Consider the following 20,202-nt stretch of genomic DNA (forward strand, 5'->3'; position numbering starts at 1 on the left):
AATAAATATAAAAAATAAAGTGTCAATTTATTTATTTAATTTGTTTTGTTGTAGGTTAAATAATTTTTTTAATTTAAAATAATTAATGTATAAGTTTTATTAATGTGTTTTATGACATGGAGTAAAAAAATATAACCGTGAATTAAAAAATCAGTACTTACATATAATAAAAAATAGTAAATATTATATACATTAATAAAAATATATAAAATTTAAAGTTAATTTTTAACATGATAGAAAAATAAAATAATATTACAATTGTTACAATGAAATATTATTTTCTTAGTTTTTGTATAATATATTTTTTTAAAAAAATATAAAAAAAAATTACAATACAAATTACAAAAGAATAAAGATAAGAATAATTTTGTTTATGTTTTTAAGTGGTTTTTAAAAGTATTTTTGGTTTGAAAAATATAAAATTAATGTTTTTTTAGATAATTTTAATATGATGAGCTAAAAAATAAAATAATTTTTTTAAAAATTATATTAATATATTTTTAAAAAAACTATTTTGAAAAACAGTAACATGACGCCCAATTGTTAGAATCTCTTGCTGGATTTTCCAACAGAGAGACGACCCAACCAACCGTCTTATGTTCAGAAAATTAGACGGTGTCTCAACTGCCCACGTGGCTTGCATTTATTAATATTGTCTCCTGATAACTTTCTGAACGTGACCACTTCCTGGAGAAAGGGCTCTTGCCCTCTTGCCCTCTTACAATTTGACATTAAAAAAAGAAATCACTTCTACTTAATTTGGTCAATATTATTTTGAAATTCACTCACAAGTCATAGAATGTATCGGGCTCCATAGCCAATCAAGATTCAACTCCATTTTTATGTGACAACTAGGAAAATCTTATGATGTTTAGATATCAATTAATAATATCTTATTATTTATTTTATGAACTTATCTTAAAATAAAAATAGATATAAAAAGATAAAAGAAAATAAAATCTACTATCCACTAAAAATTATAAGAATATCTTCATCTATTTTTTATTTTTATAATTGTATATATAGTTTTTCTTTAAAATGAGTTCTAGGAGTAACTAGTAGGATGCCACTAGTTATTTTCCGAGCACCATAAAATTTCTCTAAAAAAATATACCATGTATTATTTTATTTTTTATTTTTCAAAGTGGTCATATCGGTTTTTTTTTTCAAATGCCAAAAAAAAAATCCAATCATCGTTAATATGTTTTCTAAGAAAAAAAAATTTAATCATGAATTCAAAATCTAACATATATTAGACGATATTTTTTATAAAAGTATTGAAACGACAATATATTATATTGACAAGGATAAACCCGAGTTAATAAGTTAAATCTGCAACCTAAATCATGAGACTGTAATGGCCATATAAAAAACAAACTGAAACAAACTACATTGTCCAATTTCCAATCAACTTAATTTTGAAAGATAAAATAAAAATAAAAATATTCAATTAAAAAAAAAAACTCAAGTTAAGCTGCAAGACCGACCCACAACCCAAGCCATGCATTTTATTGGATTTAATAATTTCTAGTTCATGTGTGGTCTCTGTATCTGCCTTCCATATTAAATTTCAAGTGGACAGCTCTAGTGAGGCACAAGTATGTAAAGATTTTCATGTGATTCTATGTTGTCCTAATACAGGCTTTTCAGAAATCTCATGTATACAATGCGAAACGCTTGCCAAAATTCCCAACTCAAAACCTAATTTAGACACATTAAATAACATGCTGTGACCTCTGATTTGAGAATCTAAATTGAACACCCTAGACACCATCTCTATAATTGTGAAATGGAAAATTTCATTGAATTGATGATTGTTTTTAACTACCTTTGGCAATCAAAGGAAACATAATATATCCCTTATTTTCTCTCTTTTATTTTGGAACTCCGATAGCCACTTGGCATTGTTTTACCATCAAATATTTCTTCTCCCATCCCTTTTCTTCCCACCACTGGTTTTTTTCTCATTTTTTCTTGTCGGTGTTTCATAAATGGTGATTGAAAAAAAAAAAATAAAAAACTTGCAAGGACATAGATTGAGATCCCACATGAAATGGACCTCCACTGTATTTCAGATTTATTAGCACGATGAAGATAGTCCTACTTTCAATGATTTAAGATAACATTCTACCAACTGACAAACGTAGTTCCAAATTTAAAGCTCCAATCTCCTTTGATTTTTGCGATCTATCTTCAGTTTAAACATTTAGATTCTTCCTTATCCTGAAATGGTGACCTTCTTAGGCCTACAATTTTTATCTACATGAAAAAAAGTGATTACTTTCACTTATAATGATCTTTTTTGAGGAGCTTCCTCTTCATGTTATAACTAGTGAGTAGCGACACATACATGTTCTGCTCGACAGTATAGTGTTACCAGATAATCTATGAGAGGTCAAGAGACAAGAAGGAAGGTGGTATTTTATTGCAAGACCAGCCTTCTCATTAAAGCATGGATGCATGTTATCACATGGAAATGTTCATTTGCAGGAAGGAAAAAACCCTCATGGAGGAGACAGAAGGTGGGTGACAAAAGACGTGTACCTATCACACAACAAGAGAACCACCTTGGCTCTCCACTTGGCAAGTTCTTGTCCAATCAGAATGACGTATCTTGAAAAGCCACCCCCCTGCATACAATTATCATCCAAAGAGCGTGTTTGGTAGTGTGGTAGTGGTTGCTTTTCAAATAGCTTTTCGTGCCGAAATACATGCCAATGATGTTTTTTCATTTTTTAAAAATCATTTTTGACATCAACACATCAAAACGATCCAAAAAATACAAACCGTACTCAATTTTAGCAAAACAAAAAAAAATTTAAAATTTGGTCAAATACAGGTTCAACCGCAGAGCCAAACAGGCTCTTTGGATGTTTATGGCCGACCTTCAGATGATGCAGCCACATGGAACTATATGGGATTTGTAAAGAAACTTTGGATGTGGGTCTACAAGGTCAATATTGTTGTGTACCAGACACCAGCTGCTAATGGCACTGTGTAATAAATCGATTCTTAAATCTTAAGTTCTTAATGCAAGCAGTCACCTCAAGGTAGGTACATGAAGGCAGAAAAAACATGAAAGCACTTGCACATGGTCCCATTTATGGAGACGAACCCGTAAGATGTGAGAAGGAAGTTTGTGGATGTAATTTTGGTTACAACTTCAGGTGATGGGGTCTAAAATAATGGTGTCAAAAATCAACTATTGCAGAATGCAATCGATTTTGGAGGCTTAAACAGGAAGCAAAATGAATTTACTCTTCTGAAATGCGGCAGAGTTTTCTTTCCCCTAGCCGTTGGTGCATGTTTACAGATAAAATAAAAATAGAACGACACTATGAACTATTCAAACGTAAGTTCCACCAGAAGTATTGAACCACTGGTATAAGAAGTATTGAGGTTAGGGAAAGGACTAAAATGGACATGCCTTCGAGAATTGAACCACTCTGTCCTTTAGCTTTCAAATTTCCTACATGTGCCGTGTACAAAGTTGAAACATGAAACCATAATCGTTTTAACTTTAACCCTAGGTACAAACAGTGTTAAGACCTCATCTATCATACTATAGCACCGCTATAGTAGTAAAACAGCGTATTCCAAAAGGCAAAATAAAATAGCTACTTAAATCCATTACTATCTCCCCAACACCCCTTCTGTACGCATATATGGACATAGATTTGTGATATTATTGTACAGGTAAAAGAGAGAAATAAAACGAGCATGTATCTGCTAACCTTTAAGGGGGGGGGGGGGGGGGCGGGTTAGCATGTGACCATCGAGCAACCATGCCAAGACGTTCATACCGGACCTACTCTCTCTTTGCCAGCATCTGCTGCCATAAGGCACAAATGAAATCATGACCTACATAGCCTAGTTCCTGGGTAAAAACCACACATGTTTCAAGAATTATCAACCGAGATCATTAGTCAGCTACAAGTAAAAGTAAAAGACAATCCTTTTTATTGCAGTTGACCATGAAATGAAAGTTAAATAGCAGGGTTCTACATGAATATTGGCAAAGGTGTCGGTAAAGACAACCTAGTGACAACATTTAATCACCACCATCACGAAAAGATTGGGAAAACAACTTATCAAGCAGAGACATAATCCATCTGCCCTTCTGTAAGCGGAACATATAGGAAAAAAATTTCAACAAGATTTACTTCAATATGAAATGGACATGGGTAATGCTAAGAAACTCAAGGAATGGTGCGCTGGTAAAGAGGCAGAGCTCCCAAAGCCTCACGTTCTGCTCTCTCCTTCTTCACCTGCAAAACATGATAAAAAAAACTCATTTTAACACAGCTTGTGAAGCAGGATTCAGTTAATTTAAGTTAGACATTCTTCAATAACGTCTCCAATTCAACAACTGTTTTGTTATTGTTTTTGCAATAACAAAATTTACATCTAATCATATTCCCCAAAATAAAGCAACGAATGGAAGCATTTCTACCCCAAGCTTATTTAATTCCTAAAATTTTTCTATATATTCTTAACAATGTTTCCCATGTACTTGCATGCACCTTATGCTTTCATAAATGAACGAACAAGCCCCCTCACCCCATTTCTCTGAGAAGGGCGAGGTAACTCTAGCAATCTGCCTAGGTGAACAGGACATCAGTAACCAGAAGCTAAATCATCTAGATGATGTACAAAATCCTCATGAAAGAAAGCAGGATAAAAATCCATAGTGCAACAAAATATTGTCAAAATGATTTCAAGCTTATTCGTTTTCATAAATTTGATCTAAAATTGGATGATTGATTTATATTATGATGAAAAATGATGCCAAAATCTGCAAAACTGACACAATCTCTTTGTCATAACCAATCCACATCTTAGCAGATGATGTAACATTAACATCATCCAAGATAATGCATCCAGCATGTATGCAAAATCACATTCCTAAATGAAATGAGTATCATACAGGTCAAAGCAGCAGCTTGGGCACCAAACTGCTTCACAGAACAACTCCCATATCATTCAAAAGTGGTCCAGCAACAAATTGAATGAAGCTATAGATCAATAGGTGAAAGACTAAAAAACTGTAGCTTGCTTCCAAATTTAGGCAAATCCATCTATGAACAAGAAATTCATGCAAGACATGATACAATTTTCTGAATATTCCTAATTTATGCAACTTAAGATAACCTCTATACGAAGCTGATCAAATTTTCTCATTTGCTACCTTCTATATAAAAAATCCATAGCATAGGAGCTGGATTAGATTCAATGCAGTACGAACACAATAGCAATTGATCAATTATAAAATTAAACCATCTAGACAAACAAGAAAAATCTGCTCGAGATGGAATACAGACACAATACCCTGAGCATACTCATAAGAAAGTAAACCAAAGCTGAGCACCTAAAATCAGTACGATACTTCTATGGACTGAAGGACGCAGTCCAAGAGTGAAGTCATGTCCAAAACTAGTATCCAACCCAATAATAATTAGCTTACAGTACACATTCACCACTTCTAAAATTTAACATGCACCACAATGTTCATATAACATAAATTCACATCACAAAGATGCGAGTATCAGAACTTCAATAGGAGAATAAACACAGCTGCATGTCATTTTGGTCCAAATATAGGATAAGCAGGTTAATGCATTAAAGGTAATAGTAAAGAACCTGTAGAGAGAAACCTACTCTCAATCAAAGAACTACCACTACCAGAAGAGTATTTTCTTTCGTTGCAGCAACATGGTCCACACACAAAATACACAGCACCATTCTTTCAAGTAATGAATCATCGAAAATCTTAACAGTTACATCCAATTACAAACTACACGAAAGTTGTCCATTTTTATGGTGATTTACCCGAGATGCACAGAGGAAGAGAACGAACTTCATATATCCCTTTTCTACTCAATCTAGAAAGAAGATTGGATGTTATTCTGGTTCGTCTCCATTTTTGTGAAACTATTCCTCAAGCAAGGCAGCTGATAAGTCATCGAAGGGTTTGTGTGAATAATAGAATGGTAAGCATTACTCATTTGAAAGTGTCCCACGGTGATATAATATCTTTTCAAGAAAATGACGCAAGAATCCGCGGTGAAGAAATAAGGAGATCTTTCTATATCGAAAAATTAGTTGATAAAATCATAGGGAAATTCCTGGATCACCCAGTCAGGAGAAGAACCAAAACAGAGTGGTTCCACCTACTCAAAACTAAGAGGGGATGCCGCCTACTACTAAAATCCCTGTTTTTGCAACGGTTGCGGTCTTGTACTAATTGCCAGTGAAATAGACACAGGAGAGCAACTAGTGCATTATAAATTAAGAGTCACGGGACAAATTTTTATGGAAAAGCAACATGAAAGTGACACAACGCTTTTGTTTTATCTAGCATGTAACAACTCCTGATGCAAAAGTGCTCCACAACAGGAAAGTAAAGTAAATATGAAAACAATCATCTACTCATCTAGCTTACGACTCGATACCCTATTTCAAACAAAGTAAAATTATACACGCAATAGACAAGGATGCTAATTCACTGCAATTTATGGACTGTACGCACAAATAATTCATATCAGGTATATGCATACACCCAAAACCATTTAAAAAAATACAAATACTTTGGGGTTCACCTGCAATCTACAGAGTTAAATTAAAAAGAAAAGAAAAGAAAAAGAAAAAGAAATTTATACAGAATAGATAGAGATATATTTAATTCAAACAACACTTACTAGGGTCAGCATTTCTTGCAGGTAGCTCCTGAATGGTGTTTGCATTGCCTACGAAAGTCCAACGTAAACACGCAAAAACCCATAAGACCTCAAATTACCATCAAATAAAATATAATGCATACCGAATCCAAATAAAAAACAGCAACAACAACATCAGGCATCCTTCGACCAAATACATTTACAATCCAACACATATGCGCACACCACCACACCTCATCATGTAATCACACGTTTGAATTCCACAAGATGCAGAATAAACTAAAATACCTTTCAAATTATTTTTTTTATAAAAAATGCAAAATGATATGAAAAAAATCCAAATATAAATACCATTGATCAAAGTACAATTCTAAGAAAACAAGAAAAGATAAATATCATTTAATAACAAAAATGTAATTGTAATTAGCAGTTAATAAATAAATAAGTAAATAACAAACCTGAAGGTCCTCAGGGAGATACTCGTGCTTCATGGAAAGGTCCATGGCACGCTTAAGTCGCTGATTACGCGCGTCGACGATCTCTCTCGGGAGCCGATTAAGCGCCTCCTTGATATCCAGTTCGTAATAGGGGTCGTACAAATCATCGTATCGGAGCCCTAAATAAATCCAATTAAAAAAATTAAAAAAATATAATAATTCTTTGAATTTGTAACTGACATTGAGTAGGAAAAAAATGATTAGGGTTTTGAATAAAAGCAAAAGGAACTGACCGTATCTGCGAAGGCGAGAGGAGAGAGTTTTCATGTGTTGTTTGGCAAGCCAGTTCTTTCTTGGATCTACGAGCGATTGCAAAAACGACGCCATTTTGGAAGGTTCCTGTATTTTCTCCCTCTCGCTTGCAGCTGCAAGTTTTTCAGAGCCCTTCTCTCTCTCTTTTTTATTTTTAATTATTTTTTTCTCATTTTTCTGGAAGAATCGGGTAGAGGTCGTTGGAGATTTTCTAGGCCCAATTTTTTATTTGTTAAAACGGGCTGAACGAGCCCAATAAAGAAAGGCCCATAGTGTAGACTATAATTCAGTTTATTCTCCATGTGTATTAAGGCCGGGTTTGTCACCAGTTTTTATGATTGTGGTGAAATAAAGGTATTTAGTAATAAATTACATCATGTTTTATATTGTAGGGCTTATTAAAAAATTAGATTTACAATGCAGTTTTTATGAAGTAGTTTTTACATGTTTTTAACTGAATTTCATAAAATCCTGTTTGTTTTTGCGTTTCAAAAGCGCTTTAGAAAAAATTTAAATTTTTTTTATTTTTTTCTTTGCTTCAAATTGATATATTTTTGTGTTTTCAGATCATTTTGATACGCTGATATCAAAAATAATTTTTCTTAAATAAAAAAATATTATTTTAATGCATTTCCAAATAAAAAACACTTTAAAAAGCAATCGCAACCCACTTCCACCAAACATTTTATACATGTTTTTTGCTGCACATAAACTTCAATCATAATTTTTACCGAGCACGTATTTAAATCCAATTAACCACAGCTAACCGTATTTTTTTAAAATTTATTTTTATTAAATCACAACTATAAAAGCTACCTGAAAAACAAACGCAACTAAAAAAACAAACACACTGACGCCTCCTTGCATTATTATTTATATTTGCACTCTCAACTTAACCCATTGGATATCGACTGATTTAAATAAATACAATTTTTTTTTGGATAGATTATAAATATTATTAAATTTCTTCAAATCTAATCTAATATATATATATATATATATATATATATATATATATATATATATATATATATTCTGGTTATAAATAATCTGAAAACTCAGTTGATAATTTTTTATTGCTATTACTATAGATCTATTTATTATATTTTGTTAAAAACTAATAATGAAGAACTAAATATATAGAGGAGCCACTGAAGAAGGTGAGAGCATTATTAACTAAAAGCAAATCATAATGAGAATCTCATGTGGCTGTGAGAGACGACAGCAGCAGAAACTTTTCGTCGGCAATGGCCCTATTTTCACAGTATCGAGGCCAAGATTATGATGGTCAACGACACCGTTTCCTTTCAAGAGAAAACAGAACGAATTGATGCCAGAATCTTTTTGCAGTGAACAGATAGAAAGATTCTTCTGATAAACAGCAGCACATGTGAGGATCCTTGCAACGCACAATCACCACAAAGTTCCAATGCAAAATGACACAAGCGTCGAGCTCCTTCATCCAAAGACAAATTACCACAACTTCATGCTTATATATATGCCTGTCGTCTTTTGATTTTCAGGACCCTTTCTTGAAACCTATATACCAAAACGGAATGTGAGCCCAGGCAGAGAGAAGAAAGGGTAGAATCCGGTTCGGTGGAGCATGTCCTACCCCGTGAACCTTGGTCAAATCCGGCCGGCACCGAGCCCCATTAAGGGCCAGGGTCTCTAATTTACGTGAACGGCATTGCATGTAACTAGGTATTTGGATGCATACTGGACAACGCACCTTGAAAATATTGGGACGGTTAAAATATTCGAAGAAATAATGGAATACCGGTTTGACATCAATAATTTTTTTTCTTTTTTTTTTTATGCCTTGATTCCCAAACCAAACCCTTTAGTTTTTCAAACCAAACTTTCAATTTGATTTTTCTTCGAATTTAGTTTATATTTTTTTATTATAATTTGTTTTATTTAAAATAAGTTATAAAATTATAATTTTTTTCAATTTTTTCATCTATTAAACTTGATTTCTTTTCTATTGTTATTTTTTATTTTTATTATTTTCTTGATTTATTTTATTTTTCAATTTTATCCCTCTCATTCTTTTCAAATAAAATTGTTGATACCCTTTAAAAGTATTTATAGGATTTTTTTTATAATATTGTCAAAATTTTATAAGTCATTAATTGTTGTTATTTTTTTGGGGGTTTTTTTATTTTCATTTTTTTTTATAATTATATTATTAAATTAATCAAACTTATTTAACCTATTCAAATCAATGACTCAGTTTCCAATGTTTTTTTTACTTTTTTTAAGACATTATCATTATCTAATCATCTTTCTTTTTTACTTTAAGAAAAATCCGATCTGACTTGCATGCATCACATGTCACCTATGTAGTCAACCACTGTTCATAGTTATTTTGCCAGTTTGGTATTTAGCTTTAACAGGCACAACTTTATGTTTTGAACATACTGCTGCATGCATGAATAACTTTTGCTTTATAATAACCCATATTCAAAGAAACGTAAGTATCCAATATCAGAGGATTGCGCGCTAGCTAGGGCAATCAGCCAAGCTCTTCTTCTTCTTCCTTCTTCCTCCTCCTCCTCCTCCTCCTCCTCCTCCTCCTCCTTCTTCTTCTCGTGGCTGTTACTGTGAGTCTGTGACTCATATATATATTGAGTTGACAATCCTACGACCAGTATCCACACATTAGTTCAAATTGTAATGTAATTATTACTTTCCCGTGACTGAGAAGAGGCCACTTTCATGTTTGGAGAGGGGAAATCATGTCGACGACATGTTTCTCTTGATTGGAGGCCTTGACAGTGGAAGAACATCACCTTTATCATTGATTTAATCTTGTCTACCAATATCACATTTGACTGAATGCAGACAGCTTTATAAAATCGATGGCCCATGAAAGATTTAAGGATCCGATTTGTTGGTTGCCTTTGAGAAAAGCATTGCTTCAAAGACAAATAATCACAGCAACTATTCGACATGGAAAATGTGGGAAGAGCTAGCTCGTACTTTGTAATAAAAAAGAAAAAACGAATTGAATTTGTCCCACGTTCAGAAGCAAGGTTCTCTCCAATGTGTTAACATAATTATGGGTCGATCTTCTCTTGTAGATTACAATTAATGTGAGATTTTAACTTTTTTTTGCTTTACATGGAATGAAATTGAATTAATGAAGTTATTTTCATATATAATATCGTATGTTTGGTATTGTGGTGTAATATACTTTTTTAAAAAAATTTAATTAAAAATATATTAAAGTTATACGTATTTTTTAATTTTTGACATCAATACATTAAAATCTTTTAAAAACATATGAGAAATATAATAAAAAAATATTTTAATAACCAGATTAATTATATCAAAAAAAAAAACACGCAATTAAAAGAATTTTATGGATTTAAAAGATTTTAAGAGTTAAAAGGGCATCCTTTAGACCAAAGGAAAAAAAACACAACAATATCGGCCAATCAAGTTTGAGCTGCTTTCATATAATTGAACATGCCATGTCATAGTTTGGACCCGCATGATAGATTTCGGATCAACACCTAATTGATCAGTGTTTGGAGAAAATAATAGTACTTCGAAGCTATTATTATTGTAAAGCAAGATAATGATATGAAAAATTATTGCAAAGCTTTCTATTGAGTGCAGTTCTTCAAAGCTTCTTTTGCTTCTTATTGATCCACGAAAAAAATGATTAGATTGGCGAAGCTTTAGTACTAGTTGAGAATTTGGACCGTCATTCCATTTTTCCCATGTTAACTTTAAAGTCCCATGATAATTATAATCTAACACCCTAGCAATTTAATTTAGCATTATATCCGTAGTTATGATATTCGTGATTTCTAAGAGTTTTGACTTGTATCAGACCTTGTTATCCTTCACTTTCATATTTGTCAGTTGATATCAGAGTGCAACGATTCTTGATGATTTTGATTAGAAATCATAGATGATATATATTAGAGCTCAATAATTCCTAGTTAAAAAGAGAAAATACTCGTGTATCTGGATGAGAAAGTTCCTCGTTAGGGAGAAAACATACTAGAATTAGTGTGTTGTTTTTGTTTGTTTTAGTTATTGTTATTGAAAATCCTGATGGTGAGATCCACGATGAGACGGACCACACAAAAATATTGTGTTAAGGATTCACGATAGGATAACTCACATAAATGTGTTGTGTTAGAGATCTATAATGAGATGGACCACACATAAAAAGATGTTTGTGGTGGATAATAGTTGTTGACTAAGGTTAGAACTCGAGGATGAGTTCCTTCCAACCCGAGAAGAGTACTGATGTAATAGCTTGTTTAAAAAAATAAGTATTTTTTAAGTTAATTTTATTTTTTATTTTTCTTTATTTTTTATTATTACGCTATTCTAGTTTTCTTTTTTCATATTTAAAGGAAGTATTTTTCTTATTTTATTTTTAATATTCAACATTATTAGAGTTTTCTAGTTTTTTTCAATATAAAAAATTATTATAGTTTTTTTTGACAAGGTAGACTAAGATGAATAAAAATTATGTATTTTCTCTATACTTATAATATTCTATTTTGATTTTAACTAGTAATAAACCTATTATCATATATTCTTATATATTCTTGTATGCGTCATGCATGAACTTTACTTGTTTAGGATGGTAAAATATAATAGCACATAAAATTTTATTTTTCTAATATAACTTAATTGAACTCTGATAAAAATTCCAAATGAATCCAAATAAAATTAGTAAAATCTTGCAAGCACAATGCAAAATCCCTGTATAATTTTTTTTTTCAATCATAGCTTTGGCATGTGATGAATAACAGAGATCATACTTAAACTTCCATTATTCACTGCCGTCTAAATATATCTATTTCGAGTTCATAAAAAATAACTATATATTCTATGAGTTTCCAGGAGTATCCAAGAAATATACGACCCTAAGTTTAGAATCTGAAAAGGATAAGTATGGAGGGACAAGCGTCATAAGTGCAGGTGAAACAGAAAGATTTCCAGTCACGACGGCCGCTGCCACCAATCCAAAAAACACTGAGAATACAGCACACAGCCACCCAAAGTTAGAAAGAGACCTGTAAACAATAACAACAACAATGGCAGTGTCCTAGCACAAATCCCTGTACCTACTACGTACGTCTTTCCAAGAAAGAAACAAAGAAAAGGGCGTTGTTGGGCTCTTGTTGTTTTCCTTTTCTTTTAAGTTTTCTTGATTCTAACGTTATTTGAATGACGAAGAAGAGGGTGTTGTTCTGTGGACAAGGGGGGCTGGAAAATGGAAGCCTTTACGGAAGTGAACAAGGGAATAATGGAATACGTGACAAAGAACATGATGAATTATCAGGAGACGATGCCAGCCATTTTAGCCTTACCGGTGAGATTCTCCCTTCTCTAGGTGCCACCGCTCGTAGCAACCGCCGTGTCATTCTCCGTCGCTACATTCTCTCTCCCTTCGCCCCTAACTACAGGTTATTGCATTAGTTTTTTTTTTTTGATTTATGATATGATAATGAAAAAGGTATCTGGTTATTTTGAATCAGAAAGAAAGATGCCTTGGAATTTCAAACTCCATAATGATAACAAAAATGAGTGGTTTCGGAATTCCAAGATGTGTTAAACCATGGTTTTGCAAAAACAATCCAAAACCATGATTGTCCTACACTTTTTAAATCTCATGAAAATATGAAGGCACACATCCTCATGCATAGGATATATAATGTGGACTAAAACTGTTGTTGCAATGATTCGAGTAATGTGATGGGTTTGGTCTGCATGAACAAGGTCGGATTATCATTTATCCTATCACTAATTTTGATATTATGTGGTTGGAAATTAGTTGCTCTTAATTGTGATATTTCTCAATGTTCTTTCCTATAGTTGAGCTAATGATCAATGCCTTGGATTTTTTCTTGAATTGCAGGTTTTGTGATACCCTTCTCCATGTTTTGTTATAGCTGAACAATGAATGTTTAATGTTTGATAATGCAGATTATGGGATACTTTCTTGGTGTTTCTAGTTTTCTACACGGCATGGGTGTCTCCGTTTGAGTTTGGTTACCTTAGCAAACCTAGTGGGGGTCTGGCCATAACAGATAATGTTGTCAATGGATTTTTTGCCATTGATATTGTTTTGACCTTCTTTGTTGCATACCTTGACAAAAGTTCATATCTACTAGTTGATAACCGAAAAAAGATTGCTTGGAGGTATACAAAATCGTGGTTGGTCCTTGATGTTATCTCCACAATCCCATCTGAGCTTATCAGGGAAATATTGCCTGATAAACTTCAGTCATACGGGTACTTTAGTATGCTTCGCCTCTGGCGTCTCCGGCGAGTTAGTAAATTCTTTTCAAGGTAATTAAATGCTATCTTCAGCCTTTAGCTTCATTTACAGCTGCAATTGAATATATTAAGCATTGTCCTCACTGTTCTCATTAATTACATCAGATTGGAAAAGGATAGGAACTACAATTACTTTGTGGTTCGATGCGTGAAGCTCATATGTGTGAGTATATACACTCATTAAAAATTCAATTTGGTAATTTTCATAAAATTTTTGACCTTCTTGAAAAAACTATCCATCTTATAGGATCATGATGTAATTGTAGGTTACTCTATTTGTAGTTCACATGGCCGGTTGCTTCTACTATCGCATTGCTGTAAATTACAAGGATCCAAGTAAAACATGGATCGGATCCGTTTGGGAAGATTTTCATGGAGAGAGCCTGTGGATTCGTTATGTCAAATCACTTTACTGGTCTACAACCACGCTCTCTACCACTGGATATGGTGATTTGCATGCTGTCAATCCGCAGGAGATGATATTCGTCATGTTCTACATGATGTTTAATCTTGGACTGACATCGTATTTGATTGGAAACATGACCAATTTGGTTGTCCATGCCACCTTCCGAACAAGGCAATTTGTGAGTAACTTGTCTTACGATCTGTGTTCTGATTGCCTAGCAAGCCTGTGGTAGATTCTGTAACTGATTAAATGAATTATCTCTACCTTAATCATTTGGTTTTCAAGTGTCTTAAAGCTTTTTTAGACTATTGACATTACTTGCATGGAATTTTCAGAGAGATACTATCCAAGCTGTCTCAAGTTTTGCACAAAGGAACCGCCTTCCGATTCGGTTACAAGAACAGATGCTTGCTCATTTGTGTTTGAAGTACAGAACCGACTCGGAGGGATTGCATCAACAAGAGACCATTGGTTCTCTTCCTAAAGCAATTCGATCGAGCATTTCTAACTATCTCTTTTATTCACTTGTGGATAAAGTGTACTTGTTTCGTGGGGTATCAAATGACCTGCTCTTTCAGTTGGTAATTCTTTTACTTCATCTTCTTGATGGATTATGGAAAAATTTTTGAAGCTTTTTCCTGTTTTAGAGGTGGAGGAAGCTGTTAACTGTGTTCATTTGATGCTCATAAAAAAAAAGAGAGAAGATTATGTCCTCTTGCCGGCCACTCATATTTGTATATCTGATTTTTCGTTCCATCTCTGTAACTTGAAATTGTTTAATATTGAAGGTCACAGAGATGAAAGCTGAGTACTTTCCACCCAGAGAAGATGTAATTTTGCAAAATGAAGCACCAACAGATCTGTATATTTTAGTCACTGGCGCGGTGGTAATTAACTAAAACTCCCTTCCCCGCCCTCTTCATGTTCCATGTGGTTTCAATTTATGATAGGTCAAGAACACGACTTCAATATGCCTCCCCGGTGTGAACATATCATGCTCGGAGTCCATTAATTGATTTTGAATGACATAGTCTTTCCCTTTGTGCGACTTTTTTTGGAATTCAGATCTCCATTTTCTAGGGGACATTTTTATGTACTTATTCTTACAATTCTACTTTGCAGGAACTTATCGTGCACAGGAATGGAATAGAGCAGGCAAGTTCAGTGATTTAAACGTTTCCAATTTCTTTCCACCAATTCCATCAGTTGTATTGAGCTAGAAATTAAATTGGAGTATGCTTACCATGATAAATAATTTGCAATTTTTCTAATTGAAGATTGCAGGTTGTTGGTGAGGCTGCAACTGGAGATGTTATTGGTGAGATTGGTCTGCTATGTTACAGACCACAGTTATTCACGGTTCGAACCAAACGGTTGAGTCAGCTCCTACGTTTGAATCGAACTGCGTTCTTAAATAATGTCCAATCAAATGTTGGAGATGGGACAGTAATCATGAACAACCTTCTTCAGGTCAGCAAAAGTTCTTAACAACAACATTTCTCAAATACTGTCACCATACATAAATACTATACTGTCATTTTCTAAAATACTAGCTATCTTTAGTCGTTGGGTATTTTTCTGTAATCAACCACCTGTTGTCATAATTAAGAATAGGAACTTGGTGCTAAGCATGCATTTTCTGTCATAATTATCTTATGTATCGACATCTTTCATTATTTGATAGAATGAATGAGATTTTGGTTTAGGCTTATTTTACAGCATGCTTTATGGTTTGGAACCTTATTTCCTTCAAATATATCAGAAAAATGCATCGAGAAAGCCATTTGGTAATGATTTGCTTCTTGTAAAAAATCTGTCATGTTTTTGTGATGTGTAACGTAATTCAACATGAACATGAGTGCTTCCATTATGTTATTTTGGGTTCTGTACTGAAATAGGCCATGATTACACTCCATTCCAAATGCTTCCAAGATATAACTCAGAAATTTGAAATTCAATACCACTTGTGTTTTTAACAGATGCTAATTACTTGATACTGCCTTTTTTGGTTGATGCAGCATTTGAAAGAGCTGAATGATCCAGAGATGGAAGGAATTTTGCACCACACAGAGCACATGCTGAATCAGGACAGAATGGATTTACCTCTTACTTTGTGCATCGCAGCAATGAGGGGTGATGATCTATTGTTGCATCAGTTGCTGAAGCAGGGTTCAGATCCAAATGAGTCGGACGAAAATGGACGAACTGCGCTGGTGTGGAAATATTCTTTCATACATATTGCATAAATCTTGTACTCATAACTTTATTGTCTTACCCGGATTCCTTTATTGTATGGACTCGGAATGCACAGCATATTGCAGCTTCAAATGGGAATGAGCACTGTGTAGTCCTACTTCTGGAGTATGGAGTGGATCCTAACATCAAAGGTATTCTCTCGGGAATAAGCAAACATAAAGACCCGTAACGATTGTTCCAACTCATCTGGCAAAAGAAATTTAACAATAATTTCATTTTATTCATGCAGATTCAGAGGGCAATGTTCCTCTATGGGAAGCGCTACAGGGGAATCATAAATCTGTATTTAAACTTCTTTCAGACAATGGGGCAACTATAACTTCTGGTGATGTGGGCCAATTTGCATATACAGCTGCTGAGCAAAATAACTTGGATTTGCTCAAGGAAATTGTCAAATATGGTGGAGATGTAACACTGCCTGCAAGGTGTGGAACTACTGCCATTCATACAGCAATCTCTGAAGGAAACACTGAAATGGTCAAGTTCATCTTAGACCAAGGAGCCGATGTTGATAAGCCAGATCTCCATGGATGGACACCAAGGGCCTTGGCTGATCATCAGGGCCAAGAGGAAATTCAAGCTTTGTTCGAAAATAGGATGCAGACGAATAAAAAAACGGTTTCCACAATCCCAAAGCATCCAGGGGTGCCATTTGGTAGGAAGCCCATGGCAAGGTATAATAGTGAACCAACAATACCTCCATTTTCTCCTTCTTTTCGTCATGATGTTATGCCACCAGTCCCTGAAGTCTCATGGCCTGATAGACCTCGAAGGAGAAGGGCAGATAATTTCCACAACTCTCTTGTTGGGATGATGTCAGTTGCTAGTACTGGTAAGAACGCTCCTATTTTTTCAATACCTTGAATTTTTTTTAATACCAAGACATAAGTTTGACTTCTGGATGTAAGAATTATAGTGGTCAATCATGTGTTTCACGTCAGGAAAATCAGGAGGAAAAAGAATGCATGGTTGCGAGGTATTGAATTACACAGGAAAATAGAGACCACCCTATCAATTGGGAAGTTTGTAATTAACTTAGTCCTCGAAAAGATAACTAGAAACCATCCAATTGCTATACACTCTTGAACAAATAAGTCTCTTTCTTTGCCAACTTTTACTCTAAATAAACTCAAATTTTCAAATTTTGCAGGTGAGAATGACATAATTTCATCTCCAGCCCGTTTTACTGGCTTCGCAAGTTTGAACTGTCGTGCTAGAGTGACTCTCAGTTGCCCGGATAAAGGTGAAGTTGCTGGAAAGATTGTTGCTTTACCAAATTCACTCCAAGAACTACTTGATATTGGTTCCAAAAAATTTGGGTGCAATGCCTCCAAGATTCTAACCAAGGAAGGTGCTGAAATTGAAGATATAGAGGTACTTAGAGATGGCGATCATCTTGTTCTTGTTAGTGATGCTGGCACTTAAAGTTAAAATATGTCAGTTGGTTTGAGTTCTGAGGTCAGATTACCTATCCAAGATTCACGGTGGGCCAATCTATTGAGATTGAAACATGGTGGTCCTTCCTGTAGTCTGGCTTTGTCTTTCTATCTTTCAACATTTTCTTCCGGATCATGTTGTATAAATAGAGAAACTGTGATAGCAAATAGGAGATTATGCATTATACAATCTGAAAAGTTAGCATAACATTTGTCACCCACAGTAGTCACAGAAATGAACGTGCTATGCAAATCTGAAGGTCGCAGGGGCCAAAGGAGATAAGAAGTGGAGTGAAAGAGGAGGTTTGGATTATCGCGGTAATGCTGAATGGTGCGAGTCCCAAGATACTATAGTAGTATCAGGGGATGTGAGCTCACCTCTGCTCACTAATCTCTGCCTCTTTCGTTTCTGTCTTCTGCCGATGATGAACTTGTTGTCTTCTTACTCTTAGGGGATCACCTGCAAGAATACCTGGCTGTTTAGATATGGGGTAAACCTGCTGACCCCTCTTTCTTGTTATAACTGAAAATTAAATTGTATAGGGAATACAGTATTTGAGTAAGCCTACCGCTCATGTGTTTGCTGCAATTTTCCTGGAGAAAATAGAATACTGAACCTGCTCAACCTAAAAGTAAAAAAAATTAATATGGAGAAGCAATCTATCCATATCTTGGCATTGTACCAGCTGTATGAGAGGGGTGCTTAAGGGGAGGATATTATTGTTGTATTATCTATTGAATTTTATTTCTTTTCTGATGAATACTTCATTATCAAAGAAACAAAAGGTGAGAGTGCACAAGAGCCTTACAAACATGAATAGTCCTGGAAACAAACAATCAAAAGCAACATGCACTAAAAGTTGCTCCTGCAAATTTCAGCAATATTAGAATTTGCAGTAGCGTTTTTCAGAATTTTCGAACAACATATTATAGAATGATTTTCTTCAAAACTTTAAAAGTACTAGAGCAGTTATTCTCATGTGTTCTTCTACTCTCTCCTGTCATATAAAGTAAATATAGTGCATCAAGCAAGCCTCATCACGGTAGTTTTGAAAAAACTCTTCTGAAAATAAGTCTCTGCAAAATGAAGTTCACATCTCCAATCACCTACTGACCTTTGGATGCTAAAAAATCTGAAAAATGGAATGGCATATGCTCTTCATTTCTGGACAAGAAGTGATCTCTGCCCTCAATTGCTCCTTTGCAGAAAACACATTTAGGGTTAACAAGCCTCCCAGTCTTACTATAGCAGATAGCCTTTTCAAGATGGCTAACCAAGCCTGATCCCTCTTTCACCAATCTGCTCCAGTAAGCTTCTTCAAATGAAAATTCCTTTAGGAGAAGGTTTCCAAAGTACAGAATCATCAATAGAAAATGGGATAAACAACACCACAAGTAGCAGCCTGAACACTTTGTATCAGACCAGGCATTCGGCCAGTTCCAATCACCATTGGAAATAACATCACAAATTTTTGCAGTAGAAGGCAATCTTATTTCCTGATTCATGTATAAGCCTCATCCCAGAAATCTTTATCAGAGGCCCTAAAGGATGCCAATTGTCCCACCACAGAAAGACATTGCTCCCGTTTCCAAATGATCCCACACAATATCTCAATTTCAAAATTTTCCTCCAATTCAAACTACAATCATCTGGGATTCTCACATTCCAAACACTCCTATTCTCAACGGATATTTATGGCACCAGGCAACCCATAAGGAACTTAACTTCAACAACAAACACCAGGTGTTCCAAGCTACACAGCAGAGTTCCACTCTTTTAACTTTTTCAACAAAATTGACTTATTAAAGAAGATGAAATGGCTGTTAGCAATGAAGAATTCTAGCAGTAGTCTTCTCTAGAAGTGGGTTTCAATCAGCATAAGTGAGTCCCATTGATTAAAGGGGCACCAGAACTCTCTTTCACTCTCACAGCTTGATTATCAGAGACACCACCACAATAGGATTTACTCTTCCAGGATAGGTGCAAGACACTCTTAATAATGAGCATAGCTTCAGTGATTGCTTTAGTTTTAACAGTAAAAAAAAAAAAAGTTTCTTCTAATATACTCCTCGTGAGCATTGCACCAGTTAGCATGAGTGGCATGAAGTTGGAAAATGAACAACTTTCCTTAACATGGAGGTTTGGGAAGAAAATTCCACCTGTATGGATTAGGAAAATGAGTATGGGATAGACCGTGACACTTTAGGTACAAAATTATGTCAAAAGGGAGAGAAGCTGGTGAGATAGGGACTCGTTCCAAGGCAGATTCCCACTTTCGAATGAGTTTTTTTTTTCTTAAGCATATCAAAGTCCATGCCAAAACTATATGCTTGCCAGAGATGGCACTCACTGATCTCTCTAG

At 34.5% G+C, this 20,202-nt stretch overlaps 2 protein-coding genes across 3 annotated transcripts; one reads left to right on the forward strand and one right to left on the reverse strand.

Moving 5' to 3' along the window:
• Window positions 1-3,937: 3,937 nt before the first annotated feature.
• Window positions 3,938-7,602, reverse strand: LOC7462974 (cytochrome b-c1 complex subunit 7-2, mitochondrial). Its single transcript, XM_006371669.2, has 4 exons — window positions 7,408-7,602; window positions 7,136-7,293; window positions 6,699-6,746; window positions 3,938-4,268 (listed from the first exon to the last, which is right to left on the reverse strand). The coding sequence occupies exons 1-4, from the start codon at window positions 7,499-7,501 to the stop codon at window positions 4,200-4,202; spliced, it is 369 nt and encodes a 122-aa protein (XP_006371731.1). The 5' UTR covers window positions 7,502-7,602; the 3' UTR covers window positions 3,938-4,199.
• Window positions 7,603-12,252: 4,650 nt separating this feature from the next.
• LOC7459010 (potassium channel AKT1) lies at window positions 12,253-18,600 on the forward strand. Of its 2 annotated transcripts, XM_024589673.2 has the most exons (12): window positions 12,253-12,867; window positions 13,388-13,753; window positions 13,847-13,904; window positions 14,008-14,325; window positions 14,483-14,728; window positions 14,936-15,034; window positions 15,270-15,302; window positions 15,432-15,617; window positions 16,166-16,360; window positions 16,459-16,534; window positions 16,633-17,235; window positions 17,554-18,600. In XM_024589673.2, the coding sequence occupies exons 1-12, from the start codon at window positions 12,629-12,631 to the stop codon at window positions 17,826-17,828; spliced, it is 2,694 nt and encodes an 897-aa protein (XP_024445441.1). In that variant the 5' UTR covers window positions 12,253-12,628; the 3' UTR covers window positions 17,829-18,600. The 2 variants fall into 2 exon arrangements, with proteins under 2 accessions (XP_024445441.1, XP_024445442.1); XM_024589674.2 differs by lacking the exon at window positions 12,253-12,867 and having other exon boundaries at window positions 13,606-13,753; window positions 14,024-14,325.
• The last annotated feature ends 1,602 nt before the right edge of the window (window positions 18,601-20,202 follow it).

Source organism: Populus trichocarpa, chromosome 18, assembly GCF_000002775.5.
Source record: "Populus trichocarpa isolate Nisqually-1 chromosome 18, P.trichocarpa_v4.1, whole genome shotgun sequence".
NCBI classification, from domain to species: Eukaryota; Viridiplantae; Streptophyta; class Magnoliopsida; order Malpighiales; family Salicaceae; genus Populus; species Populus trichocarpa.

What these genes read in the sequence shown, in the direction of transcription:
- LOC7462974 (XM_006371669.2), bottom strand. Translation starts at nt 7,501, where the DNA reads ATGGCGTCGTTTTTGCAATCGCTCGTAGATCCAAGAAAGAACTGGCTT. An exon ending in ATCTCCCTGAGGACCTTCAG is followed by an intron (nt 6,747 to 7,135) that starts GTTTGTTATTTA and finishes GGACTTTCGTAG; the next exon opens with GCAATGCAAACACCATTCAG. An exon ending in TGCAAGAAATGCTGACCCTA is followed by an intron (nt 4,269 to 6,698) that starts GTAAGTGTTGTT and finishes CATGTTTTGCAG; the next exon opens with GTGAAGAAGGAGAGAGCAGA.
- LOC7459010 (XM_024589673.2), top strand. Translation starts at nt 12,629, where the DNA reads ATGACGAAGAAGAGGGTGTTGTTCTGTGGACAAGGGGGGCTGGAAAAT. An exon ending in CCTTCCGAACAAGGCAATTT is followed by an intron (nt 14,326 to 14,482) that starts GTGAGTAACTTG and finishes TGGAATTTTCAG; the next exon opens with AGAGATACTATCCAAGCTGT. An exon ending in TCATGAACAACCTTCTTCAG is followed by an intron (nt 15,618 to 16,165) that starts GTCAGCAAAAGT and finishes TGGTTGATGCAG; the next exon opens with CATTTGAAAGAGCTGAATGA.